This window comes from Falco punctatus (genome assembly GCF_963210335.1).
Source record: "Falco punctatus genome assembly, chromosome: 4".
Classification (NCBI taxonomy): Eukaryota; Metazoa; Chordata; class Aves; order Falconiformes; family Falconidae; genus Falco; species Falco punctatus.
In genome coordinates, this window is record NC_137583.1 from 3,542,659 (window position 1) to 3,561,233 (window position 18,575).

At 41.1% G+C, this 18,575-nt stretch overlaps 1 protein-coding gene across 1 annotated transcript in view; it reads left to right on the forward strand.

The window, feature by feature from the left end:
* Positions 1-18,575, forward strand: part of SYN2 (synapsin II) — a 196,166-nt gene that overhangs the window by 153,915 nt on the left and 23,676 nt on the right. Inside the window, exons 9-10 of the mRNA XM_080386165.1 lie at positions 1,163-1,265; positions 11,896-12,045. Coding sequence (XP_080242291.1) covers positions 1,163-1,265; positions 11,896-12,045 — 253 coding nt within the window. The remainder of the gene's footprint in view (positions 1-1,162; positions 1,266-11,895; positions 12,046-18,575) is intronic.

The window sequence follows — 18,575 nt, forward strand, 5'->3', positions numbered from 1 at the left end:
CAGAGCTCATGTCGCCTCAGAACGCTCTCAGCAAAGCGCTGCGCTCCCTGTTATGTCACTAGCAGTTCTGCTCGATCACAGGAATTGCCTCCCTCCTCTTCTAGTAAGTTCCACTTTGTTCCCTTGTTAGCCAGATGATCTCTCTATGCATAAAGAAAGAAAAAGAATTTGTATTATTGCACGTAGAAAGGGTAAACTGTCCATTCCTCAGTCCGTGTTTCTTAACATGGGTTAGAATATAAACAGAGCAGTTCTTATGTTCAATCCTGTTAAACACCAGCCTTTTTAGGGGTTTTAGAATTCCTCAGAATTCTTCAAATTTCAGTTTAATTTTGCTGTAGTTGTCTATAACCCTCCATGAAGAACATTGTCCTTGCCCGCATGCTACGTAACTTTTATGGAGTGTCATACATCTGTTTCTCTTGTGTCATCTTAAGGGTTGTTTTGTCTTGATTTTTCTTTTGCCCTGTTCAGTGATGTGCCTGTAAAGCTATCATTGCTACTTTGGAACACAGCTGGGTCCATAATTTAAGAGAGCGACTCTCATTCTAGTTTTCCTGAATAAAGCCCATCCGTGATTAAGTACACTACCAAGCACAGTAAGCAAGAGGACTGTCACACTTGAAGCTGTGCACAGATGCACAACTCTGAATTTCACAGGAAAACAGGAGCCCTGTTCCCTACTTCCTAAAAGCCCTTGGCATCACTGAAGCCACAGAAACTGGTCAGATGATAAATCCTCCTTCTGTGGAGTTCTCCCACGAAGTACCACAACTAGCAAGCTGTACTAGTGTGAGGACACTGGGAATGCAGGGTGGGGTATAGCTAAAAAGCTCTTCGTGTTTCAGCGTATCTTATGTTTGGGTTACTCACAGTTTAGAGCAGTGACATGTTGGGACCAATATAAACTGGGACAGAATCCAGCATAACACTAGGTCAGGATACAGACCACAGCTTTTCTGGATCCTACTGGGGAAAGCAGAGTAACTGGGCCGGTATCTCTAAGCTACTGTTTTGGGAAATACAAATTCAGTAAAACTGACAATGTAGTGAAAACTCTGAATGTACAGCAAATGTTATATAAAACACGTTGTTAGCTAAGCCTATAGAAAAACAAGAGCCTGATGAGATACTCACAGAAAAAAATATTTTTATGAAACAGGTACAAGCTTTGGGTTGACACCTGCTCTGAAATATTTGGTGGTTTGGACATCTGTGCTGTTAAAGCTGTACATGGAAAGGATGGAAAAGATTATATTTTTGAGGTAAGCAATCCCACTCTTTTCACTGTATGCTTTTATATATTGCAAACACCCAAGTAAAGAACATTTTTGATAGTTAGGCACTGGCTTATTTGTGTTTCAGGAAAGGCTGTGTATTTTTGAGCAGTGTTTAAATCATAATACCAAGCCACATGCCCAAGTTAGTGGCAACACTTGCTGGAAAATGTAACCATATATATGGTAATGTCTTTTTGTGTTTGAGGAAATGTACACAAACTACAAAACAAAACCAAATGTGGATGTCACATTTTCCCAACCCTTATGATTTCTTTCCTGAGCAGGCTTACCAGTTTTTCCTGGAAGGCTTATAGATAGCACTATCCTAAGGGAACCCCAACAAAATTATACCTTTATATGGAAAGGGAAATTAAAAATGAAGTGGAAACAACTTTACTTTTTTTGAGCCTAAATATTATCTTTAAGATCTGATTCCTCATGAATCACTGGTTTCTGCTGTAGGTGATTTTGAAAAGGTTAAGATTTTCATTTACCTTAAGTTTATTATGGATAAATAGACCTTTGCCTGGCCATAAAATAAGCCATCATCACTTGCCTGTCACGCAAATCAGGATTTCTTCAGCATCTTCCATGTTCTTAGAATATTCATGAGGTAGGCAAGTATATTCAGAATCTCCCCACTCCAAAAGAGGTGGATATTTGCTAAAGCAGAAGTCAGAGTGTTTTTTCTAAACCATGAGACTAACCTGGAGATTTTGGATTAACCCTTTCTAGTTACTTGTGTCTGTTTATAACAGAAAAGCTTTGTAGAAGTAAAAATCTTTGTTTGTCTGAGTGTTAAACAGCTCTATGTATTCTATTGCAGTTTCACAAATTTGTTTATCACTATTGCAATTGTTAATAATCCCCAAATCACTCAATGGCACTTCAAAGGACAGAGCAGCTTGCAGCATTAAACCTTCAGCAAAACAAACAGAATTAATAAATGCCTCCTGAGGTGCTGAGGGTGATGTCAAGAATCCTGTTTCCACAGTCTGCCTGGCCAAATTATAACTTAATGGGTCTTTTGTATCAAAACTCACTGTAGCATAAAATTAAGGATTCCATACTAAACCTCTGTTGCTCCTTCATAGAGTGCAGCCTTTCCCCTCCACCGCACCCTGAAGTTCCTGGTAAATCTGTAATGCCTGACCCAATGAAATCTGACTGAGGTCTGACAGAGTGAAAGAAAAGCATTTTCCTCCTTCTGAAAACAGACCGCTCTGACTTCCGCTGATACAATATAGAGGAAATTCCTGGAAATAAGATCTGTCACCGGTGCTACTTCCTAGTTTGGCTGTAGCCACAGGTGGATCTCGGTCATTTCCACGTACTGGGAAGGTGTTGATGGCTGCTTATAAGCTGCTCTCCATCAGCTGGGCTTGGGCAGGCTCCCCCATGCCCTCCGTAGGGAACTCCGCTGTTCCCAGAGCCCCTAAACATCTCGGAGGACGAGTCTCAGCATTTTCCACACACGCCCATTTACCTAAATTCATTGTGAGAAAGTTTGTGATTATTTGGCTGGCTTTAATCCAATAAATTTAATCCAAAACCTTTAAAATCATGTAGATTATTTTAAGATACAAGATCTTAGTTGTCTTACCTCATATGATAGTAGTTACAAACTGAAAGATTGCATGCACAAAGATGCAAAACTAGAGTAGGATTGCATTTAACAAGTGTATTCTTGTAAGAACTGGAAGTTTCAGACAAACCAAAATTGCTTCTTATATACTGTAGCTAAAGCTAGTGTGTTGGTATCAACCTACGCTACTTAGTCCCTCCTACCATTCTTTTATTACCTACTTTCTTTTCATCCTGCTCTTTCTGTACAAGCACAGTTGGACCTTTTCTGCTTCCAATGCACATGAAGGATTTCTCCTTTGTTTTAACAGCTGACACTTCTGTGGCATTCCTCAGGTTAGCAAATGCCTGTCAGACTAAATAAACTTCACTTTCATTCAGTGAACTCGACTGTTTCCACATTTTTGAAGTTGCACAATATTTCATATTTTTGAGTAAAGCCAGCAAGCTTCATCAGCTTCCACTGAAGCTGGGTACCAAAACTAATTCCTGCATCATGCCTGGGATGTCTGTTGGGTAGGAGGAGAAGGGGGAGCAGTTTTTTTGAAAATGAAATGGCCAGTGCAAATTATATAATGTACCAACATAGTACCTCATTTCCTGCTTCTGAACAAATACGCTAATTTTCCATGCCAGATAGAGTCGTGCTTTTAAAAAGATAGGATTCTAAGAACTGTAGGATACATCAGGAACTGGGTTTATAGAGCATTTTAAGTATGTACATAATAGATTGTTGCAATTAAAAGAACGTGTGGATAGAAGCGTGATAACAGATTGCTGTTCTACAGAATCAGCTGAATTGTTTGGAAGATGGTAATGCTCATCAGCAAGAATATTTAGGATCTGTATAAGGCATTGAAATGTGGAATTGTTTGCAAAGTTCACATCCAACAGAACATCTGTAAAACTTATGCTCATTTGCTGCTGAAAAGCCATCTTACATCAACAGTTATGACACTATAATTTCAACATGTATTGCACTCTAATTCTATGATACAATGAAGAGTAGCAGACCGTCTGCACCAGTATAGGAAAAAATTTCACCTTTTGTGTGATTTCAACATGGGAAAATAAATGTGTTATTAAAACTAACTCGTACATGCTGCAATCAAGAACCAGTAGCTGAGCAGGACTATCGGTCTATAAATACTTGGTTTAAACTCCAGTTGCAGTCCTATACCATACTGAAACCTATGCTCTCATGTTTTCGTGATGACTGGTATACCTACTACAAAATGTTCCGGTATTACTGACACTTTAATTCTGCAGATACGATCTGACAAGAAACGTACAGACTTCATAATGTATGAAATAATGTAGGCAGATATTTTCTTCCGGAGTCTTCCGTTTGAACATTCAGCCTGTGTAACTACCAACAGGAAAGCGTACGTATGTCATCCAGCTTCCGAGTGGGTGTGAGTTAGGGTAGAATTCTACTGAAGTATGCTTTGTGTAGTCAACATTCTAGACAGAATATAATCAAAGGGATTCTCTGTAATAAGGTTGGGAGAGCAACATTTTACAGGAATAACTACTTAGTACCTAGTACATGTTCTTCGACGAGAGCTTTAGTGCATAATCCAAGGCAATAGTTTCTAAATACCCACAGTGTTGCAGTGTTATGTGTAATAACTCACATGCTTACGAAAACATCCATTCTAAACTAATGTTAGAAACCATAACACGTAAATGACTTTTTGATGTTTTTTTTTTTGTTTTTGATGTGATGTTCAACTAATTGTTATTTTATAGATTAAACCAATCTCTTTCACATATTCTCTTCAAAGTGCTTGAATTTTTCTCAGATATATTGACTGCATTTTCTATAGATTTTCACACTTTTTTAAAAACTATATCACTTATGTGAGTTTGCAACATACAAATTCAGCTTCATCGAGCAAATTTGTTTGGATGTAGTAATCATTTGCTTGATCTGTTTTCGTTCCAGATGAAAACAAGGCCATATAAATTCATCTGTAGGCACCAGATCCTTCGTCTAGGAATGCTGGATTCACTTTCCCAGCAGTTCTTACTTTCTCTGCAGATGTTGTTACTCACCCACTGCAGGAGGGACTGTAAAAATTTCCTAGCAGCCACCACTGATTTTCTGCTGTACTATCCCCTGCTGGTTTCTCAGGTGTGGTTACATTTCCAATTACAAATTATTCCTGCATCTGCCATAGAGACCTCAGGGAAAGCCCCGTGATTACTTCATATCCAGTCACTCCCTGACTTCTCAGAAATCACACCATCTCTTCTTACATCCCATTCAGTCATAAATGACCTCCTTGAACTATTAGTTTTTCTTAGTGTCAGTTACTTTCACCATACTTGGAAGTCTTAAATGAAAATCTCTATCGGTCTCTGCCTTTACAGTCAAAGTTTTCACCACAATTAGAGACATCCAGGTCCCACAAAAACAATGCAGAAGAGTAACACATGCATAACGCAGCAACAATGCAATCCAGCTCCTTTTACCCGCAGACCAAAGTAAATGTTTTTTCTCAGTCCTCACGCTCTCAAGCATGGACCTTGAAAACTACCCTGATTCGCAACAAAATTAATTCCTCCTCCCTCTGCACTTACCAATTATCATATCTTCTCCTGTAATTATGGGTCTTTTTCCATATGAGATCCATATATTGTTATTCTGCCAGGCTCTTCTGGCTTGCAAGCCCTCTCTCTGTTCCTTCCTATCCCTCTTGTATTTCAGCATCATGACAAACCCCTTTTTCTCCCACTGTATCAGCAAAGTTCTTTACCTTTGCCCGCCCTTTATCCTCACAACTCTGCCTTCCCAGCACTGTCTGGGCTGGCACTTCATCAGGCTCTAAGCAAGAGAACTTTCTTAATCCTGTGGTGGTAAACATAACAAGTAATGGAGAACTGGGGGAAGTGGCAGTCAGAGTAGTTTCTCCTTCAGATATGATGATCCCTTTGCAATTACTGATCTTTTATAATTGCAATGGCTCCTTTATTAATCCCATCCCGTTTTCTTTCATACTCGTCAAACAGCATTTCTCTTTCTTGCCAGTCCCAATCTTGCAGCCCAAATTTCAATTATTTGCCTTATCCACACCAGCAGCGGAGGGCCCAGACTAATTCACTGGAAGGTTGTATCACCAGAAGGTCATAATAAAAGTGTAAATAAAATAAAAGTGTTTTATTTTATCACAGTATTGTGTTGACTTAAACATGCTGCTGTAGTTTCTGTTACTACTGCTAATATATGCAGTCAGTCTCTTATAGTTTAATATAAAGACGCATTAAGTGCATTTCAGAATATGGTTTCTGGGTCATAAAAGAAATTAATCCCATAGAACTGGGTACTGGAATGCATATAAATGGAATATAGAATTGATATGAACTAAGTGACCATAATTCATAGTGATGCATGTTTTTACTGTCATCTGTAAAAGTAACATATTTGATTTTATAAATTACAGATGTCTTTTTTTTCTATGAAATCCTCTTAGTGGGAAACTCCACGATTTTAAATAGCTAAACTAGGCACTGAAAAAAACCCACCTGGCTGTTTTTGAATGATATTTTAAAACTAGTACAAGCTGTAAATAGACTATTTCTAAACAGGATCCTTTGTGTATGTTTAAACTTTGTCAACTCCTCTGAAGCGGGGGAAATGCTAGCATGACATTCCTGTTAGTCACTCGCAGGTTTTAAAAACTGGTAGTGTTACCCAAAATATTTTTTTAAAAAAATTGTAAGATACATTTATATAAAGCATGACTGATTTCTGATAACTATTGTTAGTTATTTTACTAGGAAGGAAAATAGATGGCATTCTTGTAAAGAAAAAAAGACAACAAACCCCACCCTGTGAAGTGTTCACCTCGATCTTGGCTCCTCTAGGAACAGCAGAAGCGCTCTCTGCGCAAGGGCCACCTCTGTCCCTGGGGTGGCAGCGGCAGTAACAGAGGGAAGCTCAGTCTCTTCTGAGCAGCCACATGCCACGCTGGGTGTAATTGCAGTGCTCAGACACTCCAGCCATCCCCACTCAGCAATGCAAGCACTAGGAGCCCCCTCAGCCACCCCCTCACCCCCGCGCATTGCCTCTCGAGTCCAATTGGTTATTAAACTGGACGGTGTCCTGCAATTAAACCGCTTTTAAGCCTCAGTAATCTTTTACTCGCTCAGCTAGTTAGTGACATTTTAGTTTGGGATCGGTAGTTTTCGTTACAGTCTGATGCCTTACTTTCTCTTTTTACCACTTGGCTACTATCTGTGTGCTTCGGTAGGGCACCAGAACACTTACAGCTTGCCACCGTTCAGGACTCGGCATCTGGCTCAGTACGTCGTCAGTGTCAGGTTCAGCATATCTTTGGCCAACGGTATTGGTTCAACTACAGCGATGCACAGAAGGATCTTTAACAATGCCAAAACCTGTCCAAGTGGCCCAAGCTTGTCAAGGGCAGACAGCTATGGCGTGTAACACCATATGAATCTGAATCTGACTCAACATGGGAACAGGGCAGCTATACCTGCAAGTGCTGTCCTCAAGAAACGTAAGGTCTTCTCCACTGAAGTCAACGTGAAGTTTTGAGCAACACCTCAAGGCTTCTTTTTTTATCCTTAGCCATAGAACTACACTTTTCCCACATGTTCTGGTAAACAACATAGCAGTACCTCCTAAAGAATGTTTATATGTAAACTTGCAGTTAGAGAAGTATTTAAAAACAGAAATTCTGTCAGAAGCCAGTCCTGCAGATCTTAAACCTGTCTAATCCTTTGGCTTGACCTTATTTTAGACAATTAGTTTCACAGTCAATCCAAATAATTTTTTTAATGTAATTGGATGGTAAGAAAAGTGAGGATTTCTTTGCACACTTGAGAATCATACAACTGTTGCTGCTTTTGTTGGGTAAGAGGGGGGTTAATATACACCTGATAGTGGGAGGAGCAATATTTTGAAAAATAGATGTCATTCATGCCTGCCTTCAAAAGGGGCAGGTTTTCAGACCACAGATGTAACTCCCTTTCTGAAAATCAGATGTTTTGCAGGAGACAACCAAGCATCCAATGCCCTTCACACTGACACCGGGACATTCTAACGTTCAGTCATGTTTAACACTTTAAAGTCCTTGCAAAAGTATCTGGTACATATGGTTGCCTCCTCCCTCCAGGTATTATACGTATTACTCTTACAACAAAAAGCTCATGATAAAATGAAGTGGATCTTTAAACATTGCAACAATTTTAAGAAATAGCAATATCTGAGCAGAAATTAATACTGAAGTAAATCCTCAAAGATTTTGTGTTTCAAGAGCCACACAACCAGCAAGACCACATTTTACCTATTCAGAAATATCAGCTTGTATCGGTTCAATACTTTCCTCTCAATTAATTAAAAACATCAGGTATGTTCCACTTAAAAATATCTGTATTAAAAGATATAGTGCATTCTATAAACTTCCTGTGTAATTATTAAGCATTTCTTCAATACTATTTATGTGCCCCAAGAGTGGAAAACCATTCATTCATTTCTTAAGAAACATTTGCTCTGGATTTCAATTATTATTTCATTGTTTACTTTGCTATTATTGTAAAGCCTTTTAGCTGTGAGGAAGCTTAGAAGAGACACCCCAGATCTGAAAATTCCAGAACAAGTATTGCCAGCGTTTTGGTTGCCAATACTCCATGCCAGTGTCTCTTGTAAATGAACGAACAGAATAATGTAAATGCTTTTGGACTTAAAACTAATCTTGTTATTAGAATGAAGCAGTCTTTCTCTGTCTCGGTAAGAATTTCTGTGGCACTTACATATTTTGAAAATCCTCAAGCTTTGGCAATACTATTTACAGTGCAGCTCATTCCCAACTACTATGCAAGATGGAAGATTACATTCCAGCCTTGTGATGAATGTGCATGTTCGTTTAAATCCAAATGCCTCTTTTAAGCATTCTCCTGGAGAAACTGGCTGCTCATGGCTTGGACAGGTGTATACTTTGCTGGGTTAAAGGCTGGCAGGACGGCGGAGCCTGTGGGCAGTAGTAAATGGCATTAAAGCCAGTTGGTGGCTGGTCACAAGCGGTGTTCCCCAGGGCTCAGGGCTGGGGCCAGTCCTGGTTAGTATCGTTATCAGTGACCTGGATGAGGGGATCCAGTGCACCCTCAGTCAGTTTGCAGGGACACCAAGTTGGGTGGGAGTGTTGGTGCGCTGGAGGGCAGGGGGCTCTGCAGAGGGGCCTGGCCAGGCCGGGCCGATGGGCCGAGGCCACCGCATGGGGTTCGAGGGGGCTGAGTGCCGGGCCCTGCCCGGGGGTCACACCAGCCCCAGCAGCGCTGCGGGCTGGGGGCAGGGGGCTGGGAACTGCCTGGGGGGAAAGGGCCTGGGGGGTTGGTGAACAGCCACCTGAACATGAGCCAGCAGTGTGCCGGGTGGCCAAGGAGGCCAACAGCATCCTGGCTGGTATCTGAAACAGTGCGGCCAGCAGGACCAGGGCAGTGACCGTCCCCCTGCGCTCGGCACTGGTGCAGCCGCACGGCGAATCCTGTGTTGGGTTTTGGGCCCCTCACTGCAAGACAGACATTGAGGGGCTGGAGCGTGTCCAGAGACGGGCAGCGGAGCTGGGGAAGGGGCTGGGGCACAAGTCCTGTGAGGAGCAGCTGAGGGAACGGGGGGTGTTCAGCCGGGAGAGGAGGGGGCTCCGGGGGGACCTTATCGCTCTCTGCAACGACCTGACAGGGGCTGTGGGCAGGGGGGGTCGGTCTCTTCTCCCAGGTGACAAGTGACAGGACAAGAGGAAATGGCCTCAGGTTGCGCCAGGGGAGGTTTAGATGGGATGTCAGGAAAAATGTCTTCACGGAAAGGGTGGCCGAGCATGGGAACAGGCTGCCCAGGGAGGTGGTGGAGTCACCGTCCCCGGAGGTGTTTAATAGACGTGTAGATGTGGTGTTTAGGGACACGGTTCAGTGCTGGGCTTGGCAGTCCTGGGTTAACGGTTGGGCTTGATGATCTCAAAGGTCTTTTCCAACCTAAACGATTCTATGTAATACTCGATTTGTGTGTCTAATTCCTAGAAGCATTTGAATATCTAAAAGAAGGAAGATGAAACTGCTCTTGGTTTATAAAGGAGATAAAGTGTTTGGTGTAGGCTGATGAATTGGGAAGAGTTTCGTTGTTCCCACTGTATCTCTTCCACCTCAGGAGGGGTCCATACAATGCAGATGCACTAGCTTCATGCTCTTCAGTGATACCCCTACAGATAACAAAATTCTTCCACCTTGTATCAGGTCTTACCACAAAATTTCAGTATCTTCCCTTAAACTACACGAGCTGGTTAACTAACAAAAATAGCTGAAGGCAACAATCTATAGCAGAACACCCACCCCAGGAGATGGGAATTAACCTCTCCAGCCAAACCAGTCCTGCCTCCCCATAGCAGAGCTGTCTGCCTGGTCCTTTGGCTAGAGATTGGATAGGAGGGGGAGACATTTGTGGGTTTTTGGCCATTAGCACTTACAATTGCCTGTGGCAGCAAAAGTCCTCCAACGCTCTTCTGACTCTGTTGAACCTTCTCAACCTTGTTTCATTTACCTGCAATAGAGAAGGAACTGCAGAATCCGAAGAGACACAGGAGGGTGCGCTTTTGGAAGTACTAAAACACCCTTACAAAATTCACTGATTGTTTTGTACTAAACCCATGAGGATCCCTTACTAATGAGTCTTTCCTTCTTCACCCACCACCACCCTCTCACTTCCCAGCACAGCTTATTATTGTGTCTACTGCAGGATTTGCCTACGCTAGTGAGAAATATTCATTGTGTGAGATTTGGCGGCTGGACAGCTTTTCATAGACTGAGTGGTAGATGGACACAACTCAAGTTTGTACAAAGACTAACTGGATCGGATATAATGACATCCATATGGTATATTACTGCTAATGTAGTTTAACTGCTTTATCCCCGAAAGCCTCTTATTAATTATTAATACTCTTGTTTGTATTGTGGACCTCAGTCACTTGTGTTCCATACCTATGAGAAACAGCAGAAGGCAGGACCGTAGGTGACATGCCTTCACCTGTTTCTGAGCAGCCTTGATATATGTCGAAAAAGGATTGCAGTTCCTTGAAAGGGAACTACATCCTTTTATTGTTGAAATAAGAGTGTCCAGTGCCATTGTGAGTATAGTTGGGGTTATTATGTTATGCTTTTATTTCCCCTGAAACAAACACAGATGTGCCAAAAGTAGATACACTATAGAAATAACAAATATTCCGTAGAAATAACAAATGCTTATAACCCACTAAAGTGACTGAATTCAGTATTAGTTTTATTCATCTGAACTACTAAATTAAATAATTGCTGAACACTACTAACCTGCCCCATTTAGAATGGGAATGTGCACATTTTTATTTGCCTCTGATATCCTGCTTTCTTTGTAGAAATTCTTACTTCTTTTTTGCATCAGCTGCCGTGCAGCCACACTACTTTTCAAAAAAACATATCAATAACAAGGTCTTATCTTAAATTTTTCATTAATCAATAAGGACCCAGCCTTCCCTAGCAGAAATCTGACAAATAGCTAGGAAGCTGAAGTTTTAATTCACATTTCCATGTTCTAATTCTGCTAATGAACACGGTATGAGCCACAAAAACACCTAAGAGGGAAAATCTTCGGAAATGTAGCTTAGACAGAAACACAGACAGTTACTTCAGATTTTTAGCAGACCACAGAAATTTCATTTTCTTTATCAGCTCTGTGCTTCCCGCAGGAGTCGTGTTCCTCAGAGCATGCACGCTCAAGTACTGAACCTGTACGTTGCTTGGAGACTGGAAAGGGATGACGTTGTAAAGTTCCTCTTCTCTTGCTCTGACCCATATCCTGCACGGGGGCTGTTGTTTGTTTGGTTTTGTTTTTTTTTTTTCTGATCTAACATATACCATTTCTAAAGATCTTGTTTGACTTTTCTTAAAAACAATTAAGTAAACAGATGACCTGACATACTACACAGATGTGGAACAAGTTTACTCGGTGCTGTATCAGCAGCTGATGTATGGTTTTATTCTACAGGTCATGGACTGTGCAATGCCTCTGATTGGTGAGCACCAGGCTGAAGACAGGCAACACATAACTGATCTAGTTGTAAGCAAAATGAACCAAATGTTGTCCAAAACTCCTATACCATCTCCTCAGAGACCCACTGCCACTCAGCAGCCTCAGGTAGGAAACTGTTGTTTTTAAAAGAGAGCATCTTATTCTATAATTTTAAGCTCAAAAGTTTCCTCAGAGAATTTGGCTGGAAAACTGTGCAGACATACCCTGAACTACGTGGATTCGGAGCTTATCAACACGTGTTACAGGTTTGTCATATTTAAGTGAGACTATCTCCAGATATAATCATGTGCAAGTGTTGGTGTGTTTCTACCAGTGAACTGGTAACTGTGGATTCAGTGAATTACCAGGCTGTGTATTGTTTCCTTTCAGTTACATCTCTATAAAATATCACGGAAATAATAAGAAGCACTGTCATAAACAATCTTTGCCCCAAGGATGTCAGAAAGAATAGTAAGACAATAGGTTTTGTTGTTCTGGTGAGAAATGAGTTACATGATAATCTTTTTTTATGTGCTGCAGTTCATGAAAATACCTTAAAAATCTAGGAAACTCCTGAAATAGCATACTAGAAAACTTGTGTCAAAGGTTGCAAATAGACGCATTTCACTTATTTAATCTTAAATGGCCTGATAATGGTAGTGTGGGGATGCAGAATTCTGCACCTGGCCTTGCTGCCAGCTGGCTTTCAGACTTCAGAAATCATCTTTGTGTTTCCATTTCCATGCTTTCAAAAGGTGAAGTTTATTTTATTGATCATTTAAATAAATTCTGAGAGTGTGGTATTTTGGTGAAAGGCTCTAAGAATGTAAATATTTTGCCTCTAAATCAGAGAGAGATGGATTTGATGGGTGGACAATTGGATGGATAAGGAACTGGCTGGATCACTGAGTCAACGGCTCAATGTTCAAATGGAAACCGGTGACAAGTGGTGTCCCTCAAGGGTCTGTACTGGGACCAGTACTGTTTATTAATGACTTAGTGGCATGGAGTGCACCCTCAGCGAGTGTGCGGGTGATGCCAAGCTGAGTGGTGCCGTCAATACGCTAGAAGGAAGGGATGCCATCCAGAAGGACCTGGATGGCAGGGTCCTGCACTTGGGTCCTGGCAGACCCCCAATATCTGTACAGACTGGGTGACAAATTGATTGAGAGCAGTCCTGCAGATGGGACTTGGGGATACTAGTGGATGAAAAACTGGAATTTTTCCACAATGTGCACTTGCAGCCCAGAAAGCCAACCGTGTCCTGGGCTGCATCACAAGAAGCATGGCCAGCAGGTCAAGAGAGGCAATTCTCCCCTTCTACTCCACTCTCATGAGACCTTACCCGGCGTGCTCCATTCAGCTCGGGGGTCCCCAGTACAAGGAAGATGTGGACCTGTTAGAGTGGGTCCAGAGGAGGGCCGTGAGAATGATCAAAGGGCTAGAACACCTCTGCTGTGAAGACGGGCTGAGAGAGCTGGGGTTGTTCAGCCTGGAGAAGAGAAGGCTCCGGGGAGACACTGTGGCACTTCAGTGCTTAAAAGGAGTTTGTAATAAAGATAGAGAAAGACTTTTTATCAGGACCTGTATGTAGTGACAGGACAAGGGGCAATGGCTTTAAACTGAAAGAGGGTAGATTTAGGTTGAATACAAGGAAGAAATTCTTTACAATGAGGGTGGCGAGGGGCTGGCCCAGGCTGCCCAGAGCAGCTGTGGGTGCCCCGTCCCTGGCAGTGCCCAAGGCCAGGCTGGATGGGGCTGGGAGTGACCTGGGCAGTGGAAGGTGGCCCTGCCCATGGTAGGAGGGGTCAGACTAGATCATCTAGACCTAAAGGTCTGTTCTAACCCAAACCATTGTATGAGTCTATGATTCTTTGCAAAATGCTATATAAATGCTAAATATCATCGTTTATATCTTCGTAGCTAGGCAGCCAGTCTGATCAAGAGCAGCATTATCAGCTGTAAGTTTCATGTACTTCTTTTAATATACTGAAGGAATAAACCATGACAATACATTCTGACAATAAGCCATTAAGGACTGTAGCGCTGCTCGGTACAGTGCAGCTCCATGGTAATCAGTTAAGCAACAGAATAGAATAAGCCAAACTGTAATACAGGAATTACAAAGCCTAAATCAAGAATCTGTTTTTACTCCCAGTAGGCTGCACACCAGGTAAACAACTTGAAACCAATTTTGTGGCATACCTCAGACAGACTAGTTCTTGAGGCAGAATGACTAATTTGTTCTTCAAATATATCATCATGCTTTAAGTTATAAAAATACACCATCCCACATAAAAAAGTGGCGTGGCTTCTATTTATATTACAGCCACTTGAAACTAAGCACAAAATTGTTTCAACCGCAGAACCACATACAATGGAGAAGTTTCCATTCAATATGACTCAAGACCATTGTAAAGGGCACTGAAAAAGAATGACAAGGAGGGGAAAGAAATAAATCACCTAATGCCAAAATACAGCTTGTTTTAGGACTTGTAAATTAGCCATATATTAAAATAAAGCCAAGAGTCAAATTTAGAGTTGCCCAGAGTATGCAAGTCAATATAAATCAAAATTTAAAACAGTAATAGACAATATTGTAGCATGAATGGATTCACAGTCATTTAAAATATTTGATTCTTCACATTTTGGGTAAAAAAAGTAAGGTCTTGGGCAGGCATGCTTCCCTGGATTTTAAAGCAGACAAGGGAGGAAGAATCTTTATGTTTACTGGTGTCATCCAAAGAATGTTATCTGTTGTATGTAAATAAAGTTTTTACTCATTTCCAAAGAAAAACTGCCTATGTGAGTCCAGAATGAAAATGGGACACAAAGAAATTTTTAAGAAAGTTTCTAAATTCCTCAGTCATTGCTGTCACTCATCGTGTCCATGAAAAGGGTTTTTTTCCTCTTAAACAAAAAAAGTTTTGGATGAATTTGAAGGTAGTATTTTCTGGCTAGCTGCTGGACTTCTGTTAGATTTCTATTTAGTTTGGGTTACTGAGGAATTCTGCCTTTGCCAATGGCAACAGGATGTTATGCAACATGAATTCCCTTTTCCTTATCCTATTCTTAAATTACGAATTACAGTTGAGTTGACCAAAACCAGAGATACCCCTTCAGAATATTTGCAATATTTGTTGATTTTCCTCCCAGTTAATCAGACTCTGCTTCCTTTTTGCAGAAAATTTGCCTTGTTATATTATCCACCAGTTTAGGACAGACAAAGGGGATCTGAATTTCTGCAGAAGATGCTATTTCCAAATGCCCATTAGTCTTCCCAGCTTTAAGGGAAAATGGTGAAACAGATCTGTAGTATTTATAGTGCAGATATCTCTTCACGTGTAGTTAATTTTTAGCTGTGTTATTTTCCTAAGAATAAAATCAGGCTGTTAAACCAAGCTGTCCCTTTCATCTTCAAACAGTCTTCTCCTTTCCTAATCTAAGAAATTATTTCCTATTCTTGAGAAATACAGCCCATTCATTTGCGGGGCAGTGGGGTACTGCCTGTTTCTACAGGTCACATAAAATGCAAAGCCAGTAATTTCTCCCAAATCAACTATGGTCATGTGAATGTGTGGTCTTAGAAACCAAAGTAATATAAATATCAAAGAGTAATTTGTGTGGTTTGCTACTTCTGCTTTTAAATTAACAGTTTACAGTCAATAGTACAGCTATAGATGTGCCATGTTTGGAATTCCCTTATTATCTATGTGGGGGGGTAAAAATTATTTACAATCCAGCCACTACTGTGGCAGTGGATGCACCATACATAAAAAAAAGCTTCAATTTATAAATGCCTACAATGCTATTCCAATTGACTATCCATCAGAAAACAAGTCAATGATTAGGAAAATAAGTCTTTATTTGGAGCTCTGCAGCCAAATCTTGATGGAGACGACTGGCCTTGCGGTATGTTGGAGGGCCAGCGTGGTTCGCTGCCAGTGTGCCAGCAGGAGCGCGCGCCAAGGGCAGGGACCTTTGCTCATGTTGCAGCCTCGGGGGTGCAGATCCTGTGATTCTTAAAGCCATTAAATCTATACTCCAAGACATCAGATATATTGAGATTTTTTTTAATACGCATTTTGCATATTACATGTTTATTTATTTCTCTATAAATACTTGCCTGGGCTCCCTAGCGAGTCCTGCCGGTGCACAGAATGGCAGAGAATCGGTGAAGGAGAAAAGCTGCAGCTGGCAGCTCTGCCTGTTGCACCTCAGGCCACCGGGCTCGCTGCAGCCACCAGACTGGGTCTCAGGCTTTTGTCTGGTCCCAGGATGCAGTTTTCTCCATACCTTTGACAGCATGATTGAACTGTATCGGGATCGAGAGCATCCTTGCTTACAGGATTCAAGGCTTGCCGGCTTGGCTCTTACCAGCCACTTTACAAGTCTTCCCACTACAAAGAAAAACAAGAGTCCCTGAACTCAGAGAAGTTCCATCTGATGTAACTGCGTGTGGTCAAAAACCTCTTTCCAAAAATGATGTTGTTTCTATTTAATTTAAAAACATGACAGCTTGTTTTACTCACAGCTATGATGAAAATACAGAATACAATTTTATCTAGGAATATGATTTTAATAGTTTTCCATGAGACAAACCTACTCAGCTTGCAGGCAATAAAATGATGGAAATCTAAATTTCTACCTTTGTAATCTCTTTGAATACTTTTGACAGATCTTTTAGGGAGCCTTTTTCAAATCTTTCCTTAAAAACAAGCCAGTAGGTAAAACTACCCAGTGAAGTGTTCTAGCCAGTGGAATCACTTATCTCTGCCTCCATCTGTTGATACCAAGGATCACTGCCAAAACCTCCGCTGTCTGGATCGGCAAAGCTCCGCAGGTGGTTGCTCAGTGCAGGCTATTCCATGCCTGTTTCTGTAGCAGCATTTGCATATAAAGCAATCATAGTGAAATACCTATTCAAAGCTGCCTATCAGCTCATGGTATGAGTTGTGATAAACTAAATTATGTGTAGAATATTGCATTGTGCATGTGTATTAGCATGAAATGCTCTTAAAAATGTTTACTGTCATGTTAGCAGTTGAAGCTAAGGCAAATTGTATTAGGGAAATATTATTTCAGTCCAGCTCTGTTGAGACCATGTTGCATTATCCACAAAAGAACAAGAATTATTATCCTTAATGGAAGGAAGAAGTCTGTGCACCACAGACACAATATCCGTAATGACATAACATCACAAAAGCACAGCGTTCCCAGCTACATCCTGGTCCTGTTTGATTTAAAAGAAAAGAGCAGCACACTGGTAATAAACGAACAAACAATGCAGAAGTGAAGAAGATGGTCTTTTAATTATTTTGAGACTAGAATAGCAGAACCCAAAGAGTTTCATTTTTTAACACTCTTTGCTAAAATGTTTTAATACCTTCTTTGCTCTTCACCCACAGGGAAGTTTGGTACAATTACACCGAGTTCGGTAGCAACTGGGGTCAAGGAGCCCTTACTCAGCTGTCTTCAGCTACTCAGAGATCTGGTTTGATTTATTTCCCTTTTTCCTGGTTTTCTCTTTATCTTACTCATTCTCCATTCCCTGATCCCTTATATGATTTAACTACAGCCAAGCAGTTTTCTCCAGTTTAATTTTAATGTGTTCAGAGATAAAATTGAACCAAATGTGAACACAGTGTAAATAAATATTATTACCTCCAGAGAAAAAAGCAAAGTCTTATCAAATTACCTGTTCTTGGGCTTCCATAAGAGCAGTCACAGTTCTATTACCTTCCGTCTGTCAGACTTTTCTTTTAAAGCAAACTACTTATGATGAGCAGCAATTTGTTTCAAATCACTGAAGCTTTTATGGTGGCCAGACGGTACAGTTACTTGATCTTAACTGAAGAAGGCATTTAACTGGGAAGGATCCCGTCATGGAGTTAAACGGAAATCTAGAATTCATTATTAGCCTGCTTATTAGGAGAAGTAAATCCCTCTGCACTAAATCTGAGGTGGGAACCTTATCTCTAAATGACTTTCTTCTTTGCCCAGTGTCTCAGAAGTTCACCTGAAGTATAACCATCGATCGGGGAAAAGGAACAGGGCTGTGACTTGCAGGTTTGCTACAGCTTTGTGTCATCCCTCAGACTCCTAACGCTGAATCTCCTTGCGTTAGCCAGGCCGTGTTCATCCCACCAATTAACATCACCACTGAGAGTTTTCTTTCTGTCACAGTCTGTTGGCACTTACTTGCAGGAACATACTCGTCTTCCTTATGTCTGGAAAGGAAGACTGCCTAACAAATAAGAAATTAAAAGACCACACTAGACCACTCTGCACGAATGAAGATAAATACAGAGTTTCAGTGGGAGTATCTGAGAATCCTGCTGAACTGGTGCCAAGCAAATCACTCTGGTGATCACACTGGTGTAATTAGATCTATACTAACAGCGGGAGTAATTTAGGAACAGCTTGCCTTAAGAAGGTTGGTAAATGATCTAATGACCTCTAAAACCATACCTGCTGTATTTCTTTCTCTTAGGAAGACATTTAAATAGGGGATAAATGGTAGCTGTGATCATACGGCCATAAAGTGGATGCACCCAGATTTGTGGAATCACATCTGATGGAAGCCCAGGTCCTACATGTGCTCAGGAGATTAGCCTGACTGTCTCCTTGCTCCAGGCAAGGGAGCACAGAGACCT